Source organism: Garra rufa, chromosome 2 (genome assembly GCF_049309525.1).
Source record: "Garra rufa chromosome 2, GarRuf1.0, whole genome shotgun sequence".
In the NCBI taxonomy this organism is placed as follows: Eukaryota; Metazoa; Chordata; class Actinopteri; order Cypriniformes; family Cyprinidae; genus Garra; species Garra rufa.
The window spans coordinates 31,539,557-31,562,331 of record NC_133362.1 but is presented as its reverse complement, the minus strand read 5'-3'; the positions used below and the strand labels follow the sequence as shown (position 1 = coordinate 31,562,331).

The window sequence follows — 22,775 nt, the reverse complement described above, 5'->3', positions numbered from 1 at the left end:
GAATTATTTTATTTCGATCTACAGTGTAATAAGAGTTAAGGAAAAGATTAGCCTATAGCCCTTAATATATATACACTACAAGCTAATTACTTTTAACTTCTTATAAAAACTATCAAGAATATTAAATCAACTTAATAGTCTAGGTTAACGAATTTTCTTATACAAACATAACGAATGAACTTCAAAACGAAGTTTTCATATATAAATTCAGGAATCACGAATATGACAAAATATTATTATTTTATATATATATATATATATTAATAGTCTATAGCTATACTAGTTGTATCAAATGAATAAGGAAATTATAGTGCCTTGAATTTATTAAGTAATTTTTAATTTCGTTTGTTTTGCTGTCTGGAAATGTAAAGAAAAAATACAGTTTTTACTTGGAATTCGTTTTTAATCCCTCGTTTTAAACAAGCATATACATTAGATAATTTATATATTATTGCATGAATAAACGTTTAAAAATAGTGCTAGAAATTGTATAATTAAGGAAATTAAACAGACCTAGGCATTTGAAAAGACATAATGAAATGTGTCTAATAATTCCAAAAAGAAAGAGAAGCATTGGACATTTATTAGGAATACTTGCGTCTCTCCCCGACTTTCCCAACAAAAAGCTGTTTTCACTCATGTGACTGTTTATATTGAAATATCAGCAAAACAAACCACCGCGCATGCGCGTTACAACGTCCAGGACGTATTGGACCTGATCCAGCTACGTCATCGCGCTACAGGCTGCAGCGAGGACTGACTCAAAAAAGTGTTCCCTCACATGAACCTCTAGTCATATCAGCAGCCTAATAAAAGTCACATCGTAAAGAATTCTTCTGGTAAACAGTATTAAGCTTACAGATGACCTTATGTTATACACATACAGTATTGACATTTGCTACATCAAAGTGATATAGATAATGAGGCCTTTATAAAAAAATACCTCCTTTATAATGTGTGGGTGGCCATATATGCCTGATAGATCCAAGTGAACTTAGCAGCTGTTGATTAACACATTGAGTGTCACAGTTCAACAAAGAAACAAGATTACCATTTTGCTGACCTAATTTCTTTTGTTATGACATGTGTGACAAGTTTACATACATTTTGCAGAATCTGCTAAATGTTAATTATGCCAAAATAAGCGGGTGTTAAGGGGTGCGTGCAGGACGAGACGAGACGATAGACAAGATATTTAATATAATTCTCCAAGAGGAACAAGGCAGGAACACTTCCACACACACATCATATAACGTTAAGGACCGAGAAAACACTGAACTCAAAGACAGACTTATAAAGGGTGTGACTTGATTACAAACAGGCGAAGGGAATTACAGAAACGAGGGCTAAACCAAATCACAGATCAACAGGGGGAGACAAGGGCGAAACCAATGATCAAAACAGACATGAAATGTGACAGCGGGATCATACATAATGTATGTTATTTTTTATTTAGTAAGGACCTGAATAAGATATTTCACATAAAAGACATTTACATATAGTTCACATAAGAAAATAATAGTCAGGGTAATTTCTTGAAATTACCCTGTTTAAAATTTTACATACGCTTGGTTCTTAATACAGTGTTTTACTTGAATGATCCGCAGTTTTTTTGTGTTTAGTGATAGCAGTTCATTAGTCCCTTGTTTGTCCCACTGTTCTTTGGAAAAATCCTTCAGGTCCCACAAATTCTTTGGTTTTTCAGCATTTTTGTGTATTTGAACTTGTCCAGCAATGACTGGACAAGTTCAAATATGATATTTGAGAAAAATTTACACATCTTCTTTCTGTTCAAAAGTTTTCACCCTCCGGCTCTGAATACATCATGTTTCCTTCTGAAGCATCAGTGAGCATTTATACCTTCTGTAATAGTTGCATATGAGTGAAGGATTTTTCAAAAAAACAGCGGGCAGTTTAACTGTTCAGGACAAACAAGGGACTCATGAACAACTATCACTAAACAAAAAAACAGTATTAAAAATCAACTGTATGTAAACTTTTGAACGGGGTCATTTTAATAAATTCAACTATTATTTTCTCTTGTGAACTATATGTAAACATCTTTTATGTGAAATATCTTATTCAGGTCAGTACTAAATAAAAAATAACATGCATTTTGTATGATCCCTCTAATTTTGGTAAAATAATTACCATTTTGCAGATTCTGCAAGGTGTATGTAAACTTTTGACCTCAACTCTATATTAAGTCAGACAGTAGTGATGAAATTCAGTGAGCGATTATTAATCTTAACAGCTGTAACAACTTCCCATCTTTCTCAGATATTGATACACTTATACATTTACCATAAAGTTTCCTCATAAACTGATGATAACAAATGATTTATGATTATGATGTCTAATTTGTTGATGATAACAGATTTAAGTCTTTCATAACTACATTGCTGTCCTCCTATAAAGTGATTTCAGCACTTAGTCCTGTAAAATATTACTTAATATTTATGATGAGAAACTGTGGGTTTATTAAGAATTTGCCCTGAGCAACCCCAAAGCACTAAGCACTACAACACTGAGATTGCAATAGTCAGTTTTTGTGATTTTTTTTTTCAGGAAATGTCTCCTAGACACCTAGACAATTCACACCTGATTGTGATCACACATAGTGTTGCCAAGTCTGCGGTTTTCCCATGGAATTGGGCTACTTTAACACTTCTCACCGTGGGTTGTTTTTCATGTCCATGGGTTGAAGTGACTCCAATAATGTGATATTTATCCCCTGGAATGCAAATTTTACCAGGGAAACCCTGCCAAAAACATGTATTTTACTCACCAGAAGTGATTTTTACCAAGGGGACCCCTGAGACGCGATTGGGCTAGTTTTGAGTAGTAATTAACCCTTCGCATAAACTCACCCTCCTTAGCTGCTATGTCTGACAAACAATGCAGCTCTTACCACTACACATCCTGTTCTCTCACAGTGAAAAATACATAGCGGAGCAAAGAGAAAACTGACAACACGTCGACAGACAAGACAGACCAGGTTAATTCTAGTATAAAACAAATTCTTAGCTTTAAAATGCTTTAATTTTTTAAAAATTTAAACAATAAATACTGTTTTTTGACTCTTTAATGTGTCGTGACAGATCACAATATTGCCTTATTAAATCAATTGACACAGTAACGGATCGTCTTTTCTTCTTTACTTAAAGCACGAAAACATGAAAGAACATCAGAATGTATTTTATTTCCACCGTGGAAAGACGTCAAATACACAATTTTTCAGGTTTAAGTCCACTGAAGTTAATCTACTCTCCTGTCTGAGTAGTTTGTCGGATTGCCGGATGGCGGATTCCTTCTACTTCTAATATATGTTTTTGTTTTAACTTTTTTTTTTTTTTGCTTAGAAGTGTGGAAATTTGCATTTGATTTGAATAAATATCAATTTGAATAAAATATGGTTTGGTATAATGCAACATTTGCTTTCAGCTCTCCATCAAAACATCTCATAATTAAGGACCTGACAAGCGACTAATTAAGCTAAACATGGAATTAGTGAAGTAGAAAGACTAAAATAGCATTTTCTTACATACTCCAATAATCTTTCTTTTATTTAAATAATTTTTAAGACAGAGTAAAAAGTTTTGGCACCTTATTCTACAATTCTACAAACACCTTATTTTACAAACACTTTCCTTGCTATATGTGTATGGATGCTTGAAAAATATTACCTGAGGTTTAAAGACAATCAAACATCTATTATAATAAATTGTGTTAAAAATGAAACTGCATTGAGGAAGGAAACATGCATCAAACGTACATCCTTCTATTCAAAGTCTAAGTTTAAATGTAAGATTTTCTGATTAAACTTCACTTAAAGCTGCTGTAGTCATAATTTACAATATCACTCCTTGAAAATTATTAAAGCTATGACAGCTTTATAACATTCCCCAGTTCTCTCCCATAAGCCCATTCCACTGTTTACATAATAACTCCTTCCGTTTTTACTCAGCTTTCCTATGCCTCCCTCCCCCACAGTTCTCTCTCTGATGCTTGTTTGTGATCATTCCTCTCTGACTGCTGATTAACATATTTTGATTTATGTTTAACTGAAGGGCGGTACAAATTCAGCCCCTGTCCCCTATGTATCACCGCTATCAGCGTGAGATTTAGTGAGTGAGAAGTTGCCACACTCCAGCTTAAGGATCACCTCCCGGCGTAGACGTTTTGACAACCGTGGGGCCGTGACCTTACAGAGATCAGAGCAATTTTTTAGACTGTGGTGAAACTTAACTCCTGCTTTAACCTCTGTGCCTCCCACAGGCTGCCCTGCATGAGTGTGTGTGGGACTGCGTATGTCCACACATTTGGGAATCCAGACACAGCTGTTTTCTCTCTTTGGAGGCAAAAGGAAGTGTAAGGATAGAGTGTGTGTTTGTGTGTTTGTGTGTGGGGGTTCACAGGGAGAGAGAGTTCTGACTTTCTGAATTTTGAGTGTTTGTACACATTCTGACTCTGCAACTGACGGCTCGCCATGGAAAGCCTGGAGTTCGAAAAGAAGGAAAAGCGGTACCTTATCCGAGGCAAGCATGCTGCCATCATCTGCGCTGTAGTCATCGTGACAGGTGTTGCCGTGGGGCTCGGAGTTGGTTTGAGCCAGAAGACCTCATCCGAAGAGGAACCCAAGCCAACATCATCACCCACGACACCGTCACCTACTACAACACCGCCTGATAACCGGGGGCCCTGCAAACCATCCGACAACACAAACGGCGACTGGACCAACTTCCGCTTACCTGACCACATGGTGCCGTTCCATTACGATCTGCATCTGGAGCCTGACCTCGACACGGACATCTACACCGGGAGCGTGTCTATCCATTTGAACCTGACGAAGGCCAGTCAGCACCTGTGGCTCCATATCCGAGAGACCTTTGTCACCGCGGTGCCCTCTCTACAGCGCAGTGGCCCATCCCGCTTGACCTCTGTTCGGGTGAAGGAATGCTTTGAGTACAAGCCGCAGGAGTATGTGGTGGTGGAGGCAGCCGAGCAGCTGAGTGTCACTGGCCCAGACGAGCACTACATCCTCACTCTACACTTCCAGGGCTGGCTCAACGGCTCTCTAGTTGGTTTCTACAAAACCACATATAAGGAGAAAGAAGAAACCAAGTAAGCATTAAAACATCTATATAGTAGAAATGTATTTTTGTCAGTGTACACAGTAAGAGGTGTGAAAAATACTGAGAAATTATACTTGAAAGTATGTGTACTGTCACAATTGTACATGTACACTTTGATTTTTGTAGTCTCTTATGCTTGCCAAGGTATTTATTTGATTATACATTTGAAATACAGTAAAAACTGTGATTAGAGCTGTCAGTTTAACGTGTCTTAACTTAATTAATTAGTCATGAAAAAATAACGCGATTAAAATATTTTAACGCAGTTAACGCACCCCAGATCTGTACATCGTCTTATGTTTCATATAATTGACTGTTGACTAATATAATGCAGGGCAACAACTCCATAAATGCAGTTATGAACTAAAAATCAAGACATGCTTGCACAAAATTGCCCTGAATGAGTTTTGTCTCATATTTATATCATATGATATGCGATATCACACAAGCAGGGAGAGCCGTATTACACGAGTGCTGATTTTGTCCCGAATATCACGAGTTTAAATGTGATTTTATTCAACAGTTCACTAAATAAGAAGTTGATATTGTGTTCTATTTTAAACACAATATTATGTTGTTGTTGTTTTTTTGCAGAGAACATAAAATACCTTTAAAGTCAAAGCAGAATTTTTGCTGCGGTGTTTAGATCTGAAATTAATCGTGTTTTGAACGATTCGCTTGAATCAATATTTCAAATGTCCATTTGTAAAACCATTTACTTCATTAATATAATAAAATAAAATAATAATAATAAAAAAATAAAAACATGAAATGGATAGTTCACCCAAAAAATAAATTCTGACATAATTTACTTACCCCAATGTTGTTTCGAAGTTTGAAATTCAAACCTTTCTTTTGTGGAACATAAAATAAGGTATTTTGAAGACTAACAAAATAACAAAGCTGTTTTGTTATCAATGACTTTCATTGCATGAACAAAATACTGAGGTGTTTCTCAAATGATTTATTATTATTTTATGTTCCATAGTTTATGTTAGGCCGTTGTAGCCTAAATGTTTATGTATAATACATTTGATGTTAAATCAAATCAAATATTTCTTTCTAAAGCTACAGTTTGTAATGTCTACTTGATACTTTCTCAGTTAACACAAAAATAGCTTTAAGTAATATTTGGTGGGTATTTTCACTATCAAATTTATTTTGCGAATAATTTGATTAATTAATCAACACATAATGTAATTTATCAGCCAAAATTGTGATGTTATTAGACTTTTACATACTGTTTTCTATTTTAATGTTTTAAAATGTAATTTATTCCTGTGATGGCAAATCTGAATTTTCGGTTCCAGATTTCAGTGTCACATGATCCTTCAGAAATCATTCTAATATGCTGATTTGATGCTTAAGAAACTTTTTTTTTTAAATATTATCAATCTTGAAAATTGTGCTGCCTAATATTTTTGTAGATATTATAAATCTTTTGAAAAGTTTTACTCAACATGGATGCAATAAATTGATCAAAAGTGAAGTAATATCTTAACGACAACAAAAAAATCTTACTGACCCCAAACTTTGGACAGTAGTGTACTTATTTATCAACATTGTTCATCTTCAGAACACAAATCAAAGAACATGGTTAAAATAGTCCATGTGACATCAGTGGTTCAACCACAATTTTACGAAGCTACAAGAATACTTTTTGTGTGCAAATAAAACAAAAATAACAACTTTATTCAACAATTCTTATCGTCCTGGTCATGAACAAAGGTCTTATGGGATTATATTTGGAATGACATGAGGGTGATTAATTAATGACAGAATTTTCATTTTTGGGACTATCCATTAAATTTAGTCAATCTTTGTCCATTGTTTCTTCTCTAAGCTAAATGATCAACATTCTTTCCAAATACAGTTTACACTAAACTGGATATCACTTAATATGAAAGTTCAGTTTGGACCATAATTTAATTTGATCAAACTGTAATCTCAGTAAAACTGATTTATGTTATGATGACCTGCAAAAATGGTTGGCAATTTGAAGGTCTAAAAAACTTCTACAGAGAAAATAAATATAATTTCCTCAACATAAAACAATTACTCAAGTACTCAAGTAAGGTACAACTCCACAAATAAATCATGAGTACAGTTATTTTAAAAGCCTGTCCAGTGTTCAATAGATGTCCTGAAATGGATTTTTTTTTACATTTTGGTTGCACCACTTACTATAACAACTATGCACACTGATAATGATGATACAGTTCCAGAGTCTCCTATCCATGACAATTTCAGAGCCATCAGTAAACTCTTTATCAGGACTGTAGTCACTCTTGTACTACAAATCTTTGTTGCGCTAAACTTTAGGTGACCTGTCCTGATAGACTAGTAGACTTTAGGTTATCTGTCTGGACTACAAGTGACCTATTATGGTCGCACTGATTTACCTTGTCATCCAAGATGTTCATGTCTTTCTTTCTTCAGTCAAAAAGAAATTATGCTTTTTGAGGAAATCATTCCAGGATTTTTCTCCATATAAAATTAGTGGACTGTCCACTAGCGAAGGTCCAAATTGCAGTTTCAGTGCAGCTTCAAAGGGCTCTACACGATGTTAGCCAAGGAATAAGGGTTTTATCTAGCAAAACCATCCATCATTTTCTTAAAAAAATAAATAAAAATGTATATACTTTTAACCACAAATGCGATGCACATGTGCATCTTCAAGCATTACATAATAACATTGGAAGAGTCACGTTTGGTTAGTTCTTCGTCTGTGTACTTTGGTTCAAAAAGACAGATTAGGCCAAAAAACTCCAGCTCATGTTTTTTCAATGTGACTATGTAATGGTAGAGACCAAGCTGGTGCAAGACAAACATATGTGGTTAAAAAGTATATAAATTTACAATTTTTCTTTTTCTTTTACAATATGACTGATCGTTTTGCTAGATAAGACCGTTATTCCTTAGCTGGCATCATGTAGAGCCCTTTGAAAATGCAATTTGGACCTTTAACCGGTTGATCCCCATTGAAGTCCACTATATGTAGAAAAATCCTGGAATGTTTACCTCAAAAACCTTTTCTTTGCGACTGAAGAAAGAAAGACATGAACATCTTGGATGATAGAGTAGGTAAATTATCAGATTTTTTTTTTTTATTCTCGAAGTGAACTAATCCTTTAATGTATCATTGAATAAACTTAAGATTTACTTAATGCTTGGCTTCAACAGTCAGATCTCACTACTGCAAATGACCTTTTACCATATAACAACAAGCTATTCCCTTGAAATTTCTTGCAACTGATTCTTATGCAACATACTCAAACACGCTCCCAAGGATGTAGTATTGTTGTTGATGTGGGATAGCTGCCATTGATGGGGTCATTATATATTATCTGATTTGGGAATGGTGTGAAATTTTAACAAATGCGCTGAACTGACATGTACCCTTAATTCTTGGAACGAAAGCTAAGAGGGTGCCAAGAATGAGAGATCTACATCTGCAAAAGCTTATTTATTCATGAAGCAACATGGCTTTAAGCTCTATTACTCCTCGATTCTGTTGTTTTTCACGTTTGGGTCTAAAAAAAACTAACAGCTAAAGAAGCACACAATATTATGTATCATATGTGACCCTGGACCACAAAACCAGTCATAAGCGTCAATTTTTTACATTGACATCATCTGAAAGCCGAATAAATAAGCTTTCCATTGATGTATGGTTAGGATTGTACAATATTTGGTCTAGAATCAACTTTTTTAAAATCTGAAATCTGAGGGTGCAAAAAATTCTAAATATTGAGAAAATCGCCATTAAAGTTGTCCAAATGAAGTTCTTAGCAATGCATATTACTAATCAAAAATTAAGTTTTGATATATTTAGGGTAGGAAATTTACAAAATATCTTCATGGAACATGATCTTTACTTTTGGCAATTTTGACCCATACAATGTATTGTTGGCTACTTACGACTGGTTTTGTGGTCCAGGGTCACATATAATATCATACATGATTAACAAATAAGTCTTTATTACCCATGATGAGTTCCAAGAACTATGACTCTCACCACATAGAAATAGATGATCTTTATCAGTGTAATTTTTAAATAAAATTTCACTTTGTTTTAAAGCATTTGGGCAAAGTTTCAGAGGCCGCCAAAATCAATTTTGTTGCACACACAACTGACAGTGAGTTTAAATTATAGCTGTAATCAAACTTGATTAGATTTTAATGAAAATGCTGTTGAACTTTCCCCACATGTGGTCACTGAGGTAAACATAAACCACTAGTTAAGTTTTATGAACCCGCTCTAATCTTTTACAGGAAAATCGCTGCAACAGACCATGAACCCACGGATGCTCGTAAATCTTTTCCCTGTTTTGATGAGCCCAACAAAAAGGCAACCTACACAATCTCCATCACCCATGACAATGCATATAAAGCTCTGTCCAACATGCCTGTGGAGGTATGTTTTCCCTTGCTGCTTGAGCCTTCAAAACAGTTAAAGAAAGTTTAAAAGTAGCTCAAACTTTTTACCCAAGATCTGAATCATTATTCTGCTTGTGTGAGTGTGAGTGGTTTTCGTTATGGCTCTGGTAAATCTGGCTGCTTTCTTTCTGTTCAGTTGATAGGTGTTCACTATAACTCCTAACACTCTCTTTCACAGAAAACACAAAATGTGACGGACGGAAAGACAAAAACATTATTTAAAAAATCAGTAAAGATGAGTACCTATCTGGTATGTTTTGCGATTCACCAGTTTGATTACGTGGAGCGGATCTCAAAAAGAAATATACCAGTAAGCTCTTTCTTCAATGTTTGTTCTACTGAATCCAGAATTTGCTGAATAATTCCTGCCAGTCAGTTTTTATTATTCATCTCTTTCTCTTCCTCCTGACAGTTGCGGATCTATGCTCAGCCCATGCAGATCTCAACCGCTGAATATGCTGCAAATGTCACCAAGATCATATTTGATTACTTTGAGGAGTATTTTGACATGGAATATTCTATAGAGAAACTTGGTAAATCAGTCGACACATTTTTTAGTTTTGAACCGTTTATCATATTAGAGATATCATCATCATCATAGTTATTGCTCATTATAATTATAATTTTGGCAATGGCATGGCAATTACATGATGCAGCTTTTTTAGGATCTATTAATTTACTCAGAAATGTAATAAAAATATTACTCATACATATAATGACATGAATACAGCTCTTTTGATAATTTTAACTCTCTTGATACAATAATAAAGAAGAGTAATTACTGTAATTGGGCATACTTTTTAAAATATATACACTACCAGTCAAAAGTTTTTGAACAGTAATATTTTTAATGTTTCATTTTTAAAAAGTCTTTTCTGCTCACCAAGCCTGCATTTATTTTAACCAAAGTACAGCAAGCAGTAACATTTTTACTATTTAAAATATCACTTTTCTATTTGAATACATTTTAAAATGTAATTTATGCCTGTGATTTCAAAGCTGACTTTTTAGCATCATTACTCCAGTCACATGATCCTTGGAAAACCATTCTAATATTCTGATTTGCAGCTCAAAAACATTTATTAGTATGTTAAAAACAGCTAGAATAGAGTAGATTTTTTTTCAGGTTTCTTAGAGGAATAGAAAGTTCAGAAGAACAGCATTTATCTGAAAGAGAAATCTTTTGTAACATTATAAATGTCTTTATCATCACTTCTGATCAATTTAACCTCTTAAAGCATCCTTGCTAAAAAAAAAAATAAAAGTATTAATTTCTATAATTTCTTTTATCCTGACTTCAAGCTTTTGAATGGTAGTGTATAATGTTACAAAAGATTTATATTTCAGATAAATGCTGATCTTTGGGTCTTTCTATTCATCAAAGAATTGGAGTTTTAAATATTGATAATAATACTAAAACATGTTTCTTAAACAGCAAATCAGCATATTTGAATGATTTCTAAAGAATCATGTGACACTGAAGCATGGAGTAATGATGCTGAAAATGTAGCTTGGATCAAAGAAATAAATTAATTTTTTTTTTAAATATATTCAGTTAGAAAGCATTTTAAACAGTAAAAATATTTCACAATATTACAGCTTTTGCTGTATTTTGGATGAAATAAATACAGGCTTGGTGAGCAGAAGGGACTTCTTTAAAAAACATTACAAATCTTACTGTTCAAAAACTTTTGACTGGTAGTGTTTTTAAAAAATCTTTTAAATACACAGAGATTAAAGTCTGTCATTGACTCTTACACAATTTTAAACAGCTCTTCACACCATGATGTCATAAAAACGACACTGATTCATGATTTATATCATATCTTATCAACTGGTTCATATCTTGTCTATCTATGCAGTGATTATTGTGACAAAGAATGTACAAAGAATGTAGTATATATTCTGTCTCTGTTGCAGATAAGATAGCAATCCCAGACTTTGGGACAGGGGCGATGGAAAATTGGGGCTTAATCACTTACAGAGAAACCAACCTGCTGTTCGATGAAAAGGAGTCCTCCTCAATCAACAAACAACGAGTGGCCAGTGTCATTGCGCATGAGCTTGTTCACCAGGTTACTAACCATATCACATATTCTGATTAGTGAAAAGAGGACAAGTTGTGACTCTATATTTTTTAATTTCATGTACTATATCCAGACTGCAGCTTAAAGGATTAGTTCTCTTCCAGGTTGAAAAGCATGTAAATTATCAGGAAATTTTCATTCTGGAAGTGAACTTCTCCTTTAAATAACATTCATAGCAAGCAACATTGCTTGAAAGCACACTACAGGTGCTCTGTCCAGGACACTACGCAGAGCGAGGACAATCGAGTATACAGTACATCATCAGTCACACATCGAGACCGAATTGGCAGAACACCCTGTGCTGAGCATGCTTCTCATTTTAATGTTTCCTTTAACTGCATTTTCAATTAAAGAGGGTGAATTTATTGGATCCATTCACTGTAACAGGCTGACGGAGAAAAATATGATTATCATAAAGATTACTATCACACAGTTACATATTACACTCTCTCAAAAGCATCCAATACAGTGATGTTTTTTGGGATAATGACTGCAGTAACATTGCACACTGATAAGATTATCTTTTTATAACTAGGTCCAAGGTTGCTAGACACAGTTTGAATCCAAAAGTAATAAGTAATAACAAGTAACACAGCTAAAAATGTTATATGATGATATGACAGAATGTAAAATCATGATGTAATTAGATAATTTGTAACTTCTTTCCTTGTAAAGATTATCACTTAAAGTTAAGCAACTGCTGATGCTTCCAACTTGGTTGCATAGCTCATGTACTGAATTGTTTTAATATATTGTAATTTATCTATATTTTGATACAAATGTCTGACAAAAAATGTCCTTCTAAAAAAAATTGTACAAAATGTACAAATGTCCTTATAAAAGGTCCCGTTACAGGAACAACATAGGGCTGAATAAGCATGAGGTATTTGGGGTCTACCGTTTAAGGAAGTGTTTTGTCTGTATTTTGCAGTGGTTTGGAAATATTGTGACTATGGACTGGTGGGACGACCTGTGGCTGAACGAGGGCTTTGCCAGCTTTTTTGAGTATGTGGGAGTGGAACAAGCCGAGTCTGACTGGGGAATGGTGAGCACATGCTTGAATCGTTCAAATATATTCCTAAATAGGCAATATCTCTCTGAAACCATTCAATTCCATTGAGGCTGGATGCCATGTTTATTCCAATTCATCTTGTGTTTTCTCAGCGAGACATCATGCTTATCAGTGATGTATTTCCTGTCATGGTTGATGATGCTCTTCTCTCTTCCCATCCTATTATCGTGGATGTGTCCAGCCCTGCTGAGATCACATCTGTGTTTGATGCAATCTCATATAACAAGGTAAGGTTAAGTCAATGATTCTTAAAGGGATAGTTCACCCAAAAATGAAAATTCTGTCATTCGGAACACAAATTAAGATATTTTTGAAAATATCCGAGAGCTTTCTGACTCTGCATAGACAACAATGCAACTGACACGTTTAAGACCCAGAAAGATGGTAAGGACATTGTTAAAATAGTCCATGTGACATCAGTGGTTCAGCTGTAATTATGAAGCTTTTTATTTTAACAATTTCTTACGCTGACGCAGGAGTCAGTATGACAGAATTTTCTTTTTTGGGTGAACTATTCCTTTAACCTAGTTGATCAACTCTATTTGCTATGAATTGCTAAGTCTGATCTCATTCTGTTTCAGGGTGCTTCTATTTTGCGAATGCTGGAGGACTTGCTTGGCCGTGACACTTTTAGGGATGGATGTCGAGTAAGGCGCCTTGCTTTTTACATATATTTTCCAATAACTCTGCAGTTATATATTAAACATGTGATGCTTTTAAAATAAGACCCCTTTCTTTTTTCACCACAGCGATATCTAAAGACCTTCCCATTCCAGAATGCAAAGACTGCAGACTTTTGGAAAGCCTTGGCTGATGTAAATATCTTTTATTGATCATAAATTGCCATTTTAATGTTTTGCTCAGTTTTTGTTCAATAATATATTAGGTCCCACTTTATATTAGGTGGCCTGAACTACTATGTTAAGTACAATATACTTATTGTGTTCATATTGTATTGCAAAACACTTGCTTTTAAACAGTAGTGTATCACAATTTCCTATTTTCACTCTAATCAAATAAATGTAGCCTTTGTGAGCATGAGATACTTCTTTCAAGAACATTTTAAGAAATCTCAATTATTCTAAACTTTGACTGGTAATATATATCTTTCTTTGGTCACAGGAGAGTGGGGAACCTGTGGAAGACATTATGGACACATGGACCAAGCAGATGGGATATCCCATGCTGACTCTGACCAACACAAACACTGAAGCTAAACTCAACCAGACCAGGTTTCTCCTGGACCCCAATGCTGACACCAGCCAGCCCCCCACTCCCCTTGGGTGAGCCTGATAGTGCCACGTCTCTACACCAAAACTAAAACTGTTAATGGAATCAAACACTGAAATTCAGTAATATTACCATGAACCAAATAGGCTTGACATTTTGCAAAAATAATTTACATGACATGCACAGATTAGGAAAATGAATATAGAGGGTTTGCACTTTCACGGTTTGGTCAGTTACCCGGGTACGTGACTATATTGGCGATAAAGCATGAATTGCACGGTTAATATACTACTGAATACATTGTTCTGCTAATTTATGCTGTCTAAACCATGGAAAAAACACGTGGAAGCTGTTAAATCATATAGAGAAGAACTTATTAAGTATTAAGCATTAATTAAAATATTAGCCTAATATTTCACCTACCTGACCGGAAATGTTAAGAACAAACACTAATGTTGTTACCCTGGAAATCCTGGTTTAGTTTGGCCAACCACAAACGCCTTTTGTTCCTCAGACAGATTTTTGCACTCTTCTCCTTGATTTGTTACAGTTTAACTTTTGGCAGTCTATAGTACTCCAAATGTTTTTCCCGGTCCAAACAATTAGAACAATAATTGACCATTTTCAGCAGCAATTATGAGCAGAACATTCTAGTTTCGTTTGGTTCCTTGGTATTGTTTATGTTTATTGATGCCAATATGGCCAATTGATGACGTGTCGTGAAAACAGATGAATTTGCACCAAAATACTATTTAATCAAATGCACATCCTTTGACGTCAAGAATAAAACATGTGGAAAGTGCTTTTGCACTCCTTTTTAAAAAAATAGACAAGACATTTATTTTGAATTCTTCACAATTATAGTTGATTTATCCTTACTTTCTGCACTCAGAACAGATTTGTAACCCATCTTTTGGGTCACTACCTACCAGTTGAAAAGCACTGTTCTAAAGTATTCTTTATCTGCCCCTACAAAGCTACAACATTATCACAAATAATAATTCCCCTGATTATTCTTCACAGGAAGGAACACAGATAATGAACTGAACTCTGAACTCTAATTTTTCTTTAGTTCACTCAGATGTTTTAACTCTTGTCCCACAGTTACAAATGGACGATTCCTGTGAAATGGAGCACAATCGACTCCAAAAATGGCTCTTTCTTATTTGACAAGGATGACACAGGTAAACAAGATCATATGCTGAGACCTTGTTTTATTTTAGCATTGAGGAATTGGTTTTTAATTGAGGTATTCTGCTGTGTAATTTAGTCATTGGTGAATACTCCCCTGCTACGGATGGTCTCATTAAAGTCAACAAAGACCACATGGGCTTTTACAGAGTAAATCACCATGACCATGTGTGGAGTGCTATTGCCGAGCAACTTTTCGTAGATCATCAGGTATTATTATTCATATTCATTTCTCTGTTAGAAGTAACTGAACTAACAAAACTGTAGCTACATAGAGAAAAGACATTCATTACAATGATAATGTCCGGCTGAATATACTTTATAAATCTTATTGCATTCCTACTAATCAAAACATGAAATACGTGGACATGGAATATTAATTTGAGAGTACTTATAAATTATTTTTAGGATCTTATCTATAAGCAAAGCCAGAGCCTCCTACTGTTTATTGCTTCCGTTGAAATTGCTTTTAAATTACCTTTCCCACTTTACATCAACCCTGCCTGTATTCCGATATGAAAACATAGTCTACAACATACAAAACAATCTGCCTAGCAACAAGACGAACACATTTTTAAAAGATTAGTTTACTTCCATAATAAACATTTCCTGATAATTTACTCACCCCCATGTCATCCAAGATGTTCATGTCTTTCTTTCTTCGGTTGAAAAAGAATTAAGCTTTCTATGGAAAACATTGCAGGATTTTTGTGGACTTCAAGAGGAGCTTAAGGGTTTAAGGTCCGAATTGCAGTTTCAATGCAGCTTCAAAGGGCTCTACACAATCCCAGCTGAGGAATAAGGGTCTTGTCTAGTGAAACAATCAGTCATTTTCTAAAAAAACAAACTAAAAAAAACCTCTATACCTTTTAACCACAAATGTTTGTCTTGCACTAGCTCGACTTTATGTAGTCACATAGGAAAGGTCACGCAGAAGTACTGACCCAGTGTTTACAAAGTGAATGTGCAAAGAAAGTCGAAAAGCCTAAAAAAAAAAAGGTAAAGCAAATATGTCGGACGAATTTGAAGATGGACGAAAAAATTAGTTTTTCGCCCTACTCTACCTTTTTGAACTGAAGTACACAGACGAAGAACTGCGCTTTTTCTTTTCTTTTTTTTTATGACCAATCATGCCACTAGACAATACCCTTTAGGCTCATTCACACCAAGAACAATAACGATAACTGTATAACTATAAAGTTCTAAAAATAGTTTCAAATTTAAGAGAACTGCAGAGTTTACACCATGACTATAACAATAACGATACAAGGGAATGATATTGGGATCATTTTCAGAACTATTTTTTACAGCCAATGAACGATAAAACACTGACAGCTAATCAGACTTCATTCAAATTTAAAGAACTTGTACATTTGAAATAGTAGGTGACATTGTAGAGAAGCAAACAGACATTGCACAGCAAACAAAGTAACATAAAATTACCTCAGGAATTCAGCGCTAGTTTGGACAATGTCTGTTGTTTTTATTCCACTACATTGATTACGTTAGAGATCAGATAGTTTGTACTTGAAACGTGCATGCTGAGGATATCTACTGGTTGAAGTTATGTAAATGCAATAAAAACAGACAGTTATCATTCACTGGTGTGGGCGCAAATTTACTTATCATTTTATTTGTAGTTATCGTTATCGCTCTTGGTCTAAACGGGCCTTTATTCCTCAGCTGGGATCACGTAGAGCCCTTTAAAGCTGCATTAAAACTGCAGTTTGGACCTTCAACCTTCTGATCCTTATTGAAGTCCACTACACTCTTAAAAACAAAGGTGCTTCACAATGCCAGAAGAACCTTTTTGTCTAAATGGTTCCATAAAGAACCTTTAACATCTGTTTCACAAAAGGTTCTTTGTGGAACCAAAAATGGATCTTCTATGGTATCACTGTGAAGAACCTTTTAAAGAACCTTTTATTTGTAAGAGTGTACATGAAGAAAAATCCTGGAATGTTTTCTTTATTTTTGACTGAAGAAAGAAAGACATGAACATCTTGGATGACATGGGGTGAGTAAATTATTAGGACATTTTTATCTGGAAGTGAACTAATCCTTTAAGACAATCAATCAGCACTGGATGAGCGGAATTATATATAGTGTTACCACAGATGACGGAGTAATATCGAAAATGATCAAGTAATGCAGAGAGCTATGTACTTAAATTTACGATCCCATATAATGCTTATCTTTTTTTAGGTGTATGATGCAACTGACCGAAGCGGCTACATTGACGACATATTTGCTTTTGGACGGTGAGTACAAACATATTTCAGCTGCAGAAAGCTTATGCTTTCAATCTTGACTTGATGACAGGCAAAAAGTACATCTGAACTGATTTTTCATAGCACAGCTTTTTATGGTTATAGCGGAGGTCATGAAGTAAGGACGATGACGTCACGCCTAAAGTGCTGCCTTGTGTTTTGCATTAACAGGGCAGATATTGTCGATTATGGACATGCCTTCAACTTAACTAAATATCTGGCCAATGAAACTGAGTACATTGTGTGGGACAGAGTAGCTACTTCTATCTCCTATGTGAGAGGCATGTTGGCTGATGATCCAGTGCTATACCCCAAATTCCAGGTTGGATCCCAAAGTATTCAATACTTTCTCAATGCATTAAATGTTCAAATGTGATCTTATTCCCAGTCTGAGCTTTATGCTCCTTATATAACGTTAAATGTTACAAAACAGTTCCCACTTTATAGTTTCTGTTTTTCATATGGTCTGTTTCACATCATGTCTCTGTTTAGAAACTCTTCCGTGACCATGTGCAGAAGATATCCAGAGAACTTGGGTGGAATGATGAGGGGACGCAAACACAGCGGTGAGGATTTTTTTTGGCAGAACTAACTAAAAAAAGCTCTTCTGCAACAGGCCAAGGATACATTCTTGGATTTATCATTCTTGTAAACCAGATACCTCAGTTTTAAAATGCTGCACATATATGCGCATATGCTAAATGGTTGGCATGTGTGTGCCCATATGCAGATATCCAGTGGCATCCAAAAATCTGAGACCACTTGTAAAAATCATTCCAATTTAGATTCTCTATTCATTTGATTATAAAAAACATAATTTGATAGAAAAGTTAAATAAAAAACTTGAATATTATAGCATTTTTATTATATGTTCAGGCTGCTGAGAGAGACAGTTTTGGGCATTGCATGTCAGATGGGTGACGAGGAAGCTCTCAAGCAAGCCTCTGACATTTTCAATGAATGGATCGACGGAACAATTAGGTAATTGCATTCATGCATGAATAGCTCCAGTGGTCCAGTCAGAGTTTGTTTTTAAGAGGCTCTTTTTCTGATTGGGGAGTAGCAGTGTGGCTGTCAATTTACGATTGCTGGTGTACCGATATGGAATGAAGAACTCAGGAACAGTCCAGAGCTGGGAAATGATGTTCCTGAAATATCTTACTGCCACTCTCGCCCAGGAGAAAGACAAGCTGCTCTACGGCCTGGCTTCAGTAGATGATATCACTCTCCTTCAAAGGTAAACTCCCTTCTACCCAGGCAGTGTTGTCGGCATTAAATGTTTATCTAAAATGTCGTAACTCTTGTGAAAACAGCAGACTTCTCTTTGGTGATATTTGCCAGACCTGTCCATTTAATTATTGCACTTAAAGGATTAGTTCACTTCCAGAAGAAAATCCATCCAAGATGTTCATGTCTTTCTTTTTTCAGTTGAAAGAGAAATTAAGGTTTTTGAGGAAAATATTCCAGGATTTTTATGGGTTGAAGGTCCAAATCGCCGTTTCAATGCAGCTTCAAAGGGCTCTACACGATCCCAGCCGAGTAACAAGGGTCTTATCTAACAAAATGATTGGCCATTTTCTAAAAAATATAATTTAATTCATATACTTTTTAACCACAAATGCTCATCTTGCACTAGATCTGCAATGCATGTCTGCATTTCAAGCATTGCATAATCATGTTGGAAAGGTTCTTCTTCTGTGTACTACGATTCAAATTTTCTCCTCCAACTTCAAAATTATTCAACATTGTTGTTTTCCCTTTTTGTAAAGGGAGTTTGACTTTCTTTGCACATTCGCTTTGAAACACTGGCTTAGTACTTCCGCCTACTTTATGCGAGACCTTTTCAACGTGACTATGTAATGTGTGACGCCAAGCTAGTGCAAGACGAGCATTTGTGGTATAGAATTTTTTTTTTAGAAAATGATCAATCGTTTTACTACATAAGACCCTTATTCCTCGGCTGGGATCATGTAGAGCCCTTTGAAGCTGCATTTTGGACCTTCAACCCACTGATCTCCATTGAAGTCCACTATATGGAGAAAAATCCTCAAAAGTTTTCCTCAAAAACGGCAATTTCTTTTCGACTGAAGGAAAAAAGACATGAACATCCTGGATGACATGGAGGTGAGTAAATTATCAGGAATTGAACTAATCCTTCAAACCCCATTCATCCACAATCAATGGCAAGCTCAGATTCTCAACATCCAATCAACAACATGGATAAAACCAAGTTTCCACATCCATTTTTTTTAGATAATCCGTTATTTTCAGATACACATCAGAATACAACAGAACAGATCTGTCTATAGATACTGATACTGCTTCAGATGCTCCTACTATAACAAGGACACTTGACTAACTCACAGCCTTATTGCATATGTAAAAAAATCCATCTATTCTTGAATTTCTGCTCCTCATTTTAAATGTAGCATGCTTACACTACTGTTTATAGTTGCTTTGGATATAATGGTCTGCTAAATGAATAATACGAGCTTTGACCTTGTAGAAGTAGACTAGCTCTCAATTATTCATTGTTCAAATGTCTTTCTTTAACAGGTTGCTTGAAGCTGCTAAAAATGAAAGCATCGTGAGGAGTCAAGATGTTTTTACTTTAGTGCAATATGTATCACGAAACCCATATGGCAAAACCATGGCTTGGGACTGGCTTACACTCAACTGGGATTACCTAGTGAACAGGTTAGTTCATTTAACAGTTGAAAGGAATAAGTTGAAACCTCTCTTCTGACAATAAGATTGTTATATATGGTCTCATGTCTCTTTTAGATATACTATTAATGACAGAAACTTGGGCCGCCTGCCGTCCAAAATTACTAGTACGTACAACACTGATCTGCAGCTGTGGAAGGTAAGACACAAAGACTGTTTGGAATGGAATCCCAGCTTACTACTTACTAAATTTAGCCTTTATTCACCAAAGAGTAAAAATACCTCATATTTTGGTCTCTTTTTTTAGATGGAGCACTTTTTCGCACTGCACCCGAATGCAGGAGCAGGTGAGATGCCTAGGAAACAGGCACTAGAGACTGTGAAGAACAATATCGAATGGATGAAACGCAACATGGATGAGATCCGGTTCTGGCTGGAGAACAATGTGTCCTAGTGCTGTAAGGGACCAGCATTAGAACAATTTTTCCACCGCCCACTAATTTTGTTTTCATAAGCCAATGAATTACTCAGGGCAGCTTGAAAATGAATCTTTAAGAGCCATAATTAAAAACACTTTCATTACAAAATAGTCTTGGTTTCTGTTGCCATGACAGTTAAATGAACAAATATTCTCTTTGGAACTAGGCATTCCAAATTTGTAGGCACTGTACATTGTTTCTTTATTTAATGTGTTCATTATACATTATGTTAATTATTTGTAAAATGTGTAAATGTGAAATAAATGTCATAAAGGATGCTTACTTTCTTCAGACACTGTCATGATCGGGGCTGTGGATTTTCCTTTAGCCACCTGAGGTCGCCGTCCCACACTGCACTCCCTTGATTGTTCACGTGTCCTTGTCATCAGCACCTATCACCCACACCTGGTCACTATTAGGACTATAAATATCTCCACTGCTCATTCTGATTTCAGTTCTGCAATGTCTCCTGTCATGTTTGTTTTCTTGTTTCTGAGACTCCCTGACTTTTGATTATGTTCTGGATTTTGTTTATTTTGTGTTCGAGTTCTTAGTTTGTGCCGTGTTGGCCTTTTTGTTTGTTTATTTGTTTGTTATATTCATTAAAAACCTTTTACCTGCATTTTGGACCCAGACCTCTCCTTGAGAAACGTGACAGAATGCAGAACTCACTGATGGGTCCAGCGGGGAGGATTTTTTTTGAAGAGGCGGCGGACACACGTTTGGGGGCGGCAACTACCCACTCTGTTCCTGACACTGCCGGGATGTCATTCGAGGCGGCATCGGCCGCTAGATTCAGGTTTATTTATGCCTGCCTGGCGGCGGTGGACGCCCGCAGTGCCGAGACGGCGAGGAGACGCCCCGGTTTTGCGGAGGGGGTGGAATCACTCTTTCACGGGGAGGTGGCGACAACCACTATCTCCTTGCCTGAGAGAACGACGGCCGCTATCTCCGTGTCTGAGGCGACAATGCCCGCTATCTCTCTGCCCGAGGCGGCGACCTCCGCTATCTCCCTGCCCGAGGCTGCAACGTCTGCTATCTCCGTGTTTGAGGCGGCAACGTCTGCTGTCTCCCTGCCCGAGGCTGCAACGTCTGCTATCTCCGTGCCTGAGGCGGCAACGTCTGCTGTCTCCGTGCCTGAGGCGGCAACGTCCGCTATCTGCGTGCCTGAGGCGGCAACGTCCGCTATCTCCGTGCCTGAGGCGGCAACGTCCGCTATCTCCGTGCCTGAGGCGGCAACGTCCACTATCTCTGTGCCTGAGGCGGCAACGTCCGCTATCTCCGTGCCTGAGGCGGCAACGTCTGCTATCTCCCTGCCTGAGGCGCCAACGTCCACTATCTGCGTGCCTGAGGCGCCAACGTCCACTATCTGCGTGCCTGAGGCGGCAACGTCCACTATCTCTGTGCCTGAGGCGGCAACGTCCGCTATCTCCGTGCCTGAGGCGGCAACGTCTGCTATCTCCCTGCCTGAGGCGCCAACGTCCACTATCTGCGTGCCTGAGGCGCCAACGTCCACTATCTGCGTGCCTGAGGCGGCAACGTCCACTATCTCTGTGCCTGAGGCGGCAACGTCCACTATCTCTGTGCCTGAGGCGGCAACGTCCACTATCTCTGTGCCTGAGGCGGCAACGTCCGCTATCTCCGTGCCTGACGCAGCGACGTCTGCTATCTCCTTGCCTGAGGCGACGACGTCGGTTGAGGCTCTGCTGGCGGCAAGGCATGCTCGCGGGACCCCGCTACACGGGCCTGGCCCGCCATCCCTCCCCCTGATTCACCTTCCCCCGTTCCTCCTCCCTCCAGATTATTTTGTTTGGGAACGTCTGGAAGCCGTTCCCTTGAGGGGAGGTAATGTCATGATCGGGGCTGTGGATTTTCCTTTAGCCACCTGAGGTCGCCGTCCCACACTGCACTCCCTTGATTGTTCACGTGTCCTTGTCATCAGCACCTATCACCCACACCTGGTCACTATTAGGACTATAAATATCTCCACTGCTCATTCTGATTTCAGTTCTGCAATGTCTCCTGTCATGTTTGTTTTCTTGTTTCTGAGACTCCCTGACTTTTGATTATGTTCTGGATTTTGTTTATTTTGTGTTCGAGTTCTTAGTTTGTGCCGTGTTGGCCTTTTTGTTTGTTTATTTGTTTGTTATATTCATTAAAAACCTTTTACCTGCATTTTGGACCCAGACCTCTCCTTGAGAAAC

General features: G+C 36.9%; 1 protein-coding gene across 2 annotated transcripts; it reads left to right on the top strand.

The window, feature by feature from the left end:
* Positions 1-4,123: 4,123 nt before the first annotated feature.
* enpep (glutamyl aminopeptidase) lies at positions 4,124-21,193 on the top strand. 2 transcript variants are annotated; one of them, XM_073834112.1, is made up of 21 exons: positions 4,124-5,124; positions 9,411-9,552; positions 9,754-9,885; positions 9,988-10,108; positions 11,496-11,650; positions 12,594-12,707; positions 12,827-12,961; positions 13,316-13,381; positions 13,484-13,549; positions 13,857-14,017; positions 15,069-15,148; positions 15,235-15,365; positions 17,361-17,416; positions 17,597-17,747; positions 17,918-17,991; positions 18,302-18,406; positions 18,489-18,662; positions 19,982-20,122; positions 20,210-20,291; positions 20,400-20,550; positions 20,864-21,193. In XM_073834112.1, exons 1-20 carry the CDS (start codon positions 4,490-4,492, stop codon positions 20,544-20,546), a joined length of 2,868 nt encoding a protein of 955 aa, XP_073690213.1. In that variant the 5' UTR covers positions 4,124-4,489; the 3' UTR covers positions 20,547-20,550; positions 20,864-21,193. The 2 variants fall into 2 exon arrangements, with proteins under 2 accessions (XP_073690213.1, XP_073690212.1); XM_073834111.1 differs by having other exon boundaries at positions 20,400-21,193.
* The last annotated feature ends 1,582 nt before the right edge of the window (positions 21,194-22,775 follow it).

Excerpts from the sequence above, each read along its gene's own strand:
- enpep (XM_073834112.1), top strand. The coding sequence starts at position 4,490 with ATGGAAAGCCTGGAGTTCGAAAAGAAGGAAAAGCGGTACCTTATCCGA. Across the intron at positions 13,382-13,483 it reads CTTTTAGGGATGGATGTCGA|CGATATCTAAAGACCTTCCC; the intron begins GTAAGGCGCCTT and ends TTTTCACCACAG. Across the intron at positions 20,292-20,399 it reads CTGATCTGCAGCTGTGGAAG|ATGGAGCACTTTTTCGCACT; the intron begins GTAAGACACAAA and ends CTCTTTTTTTAG.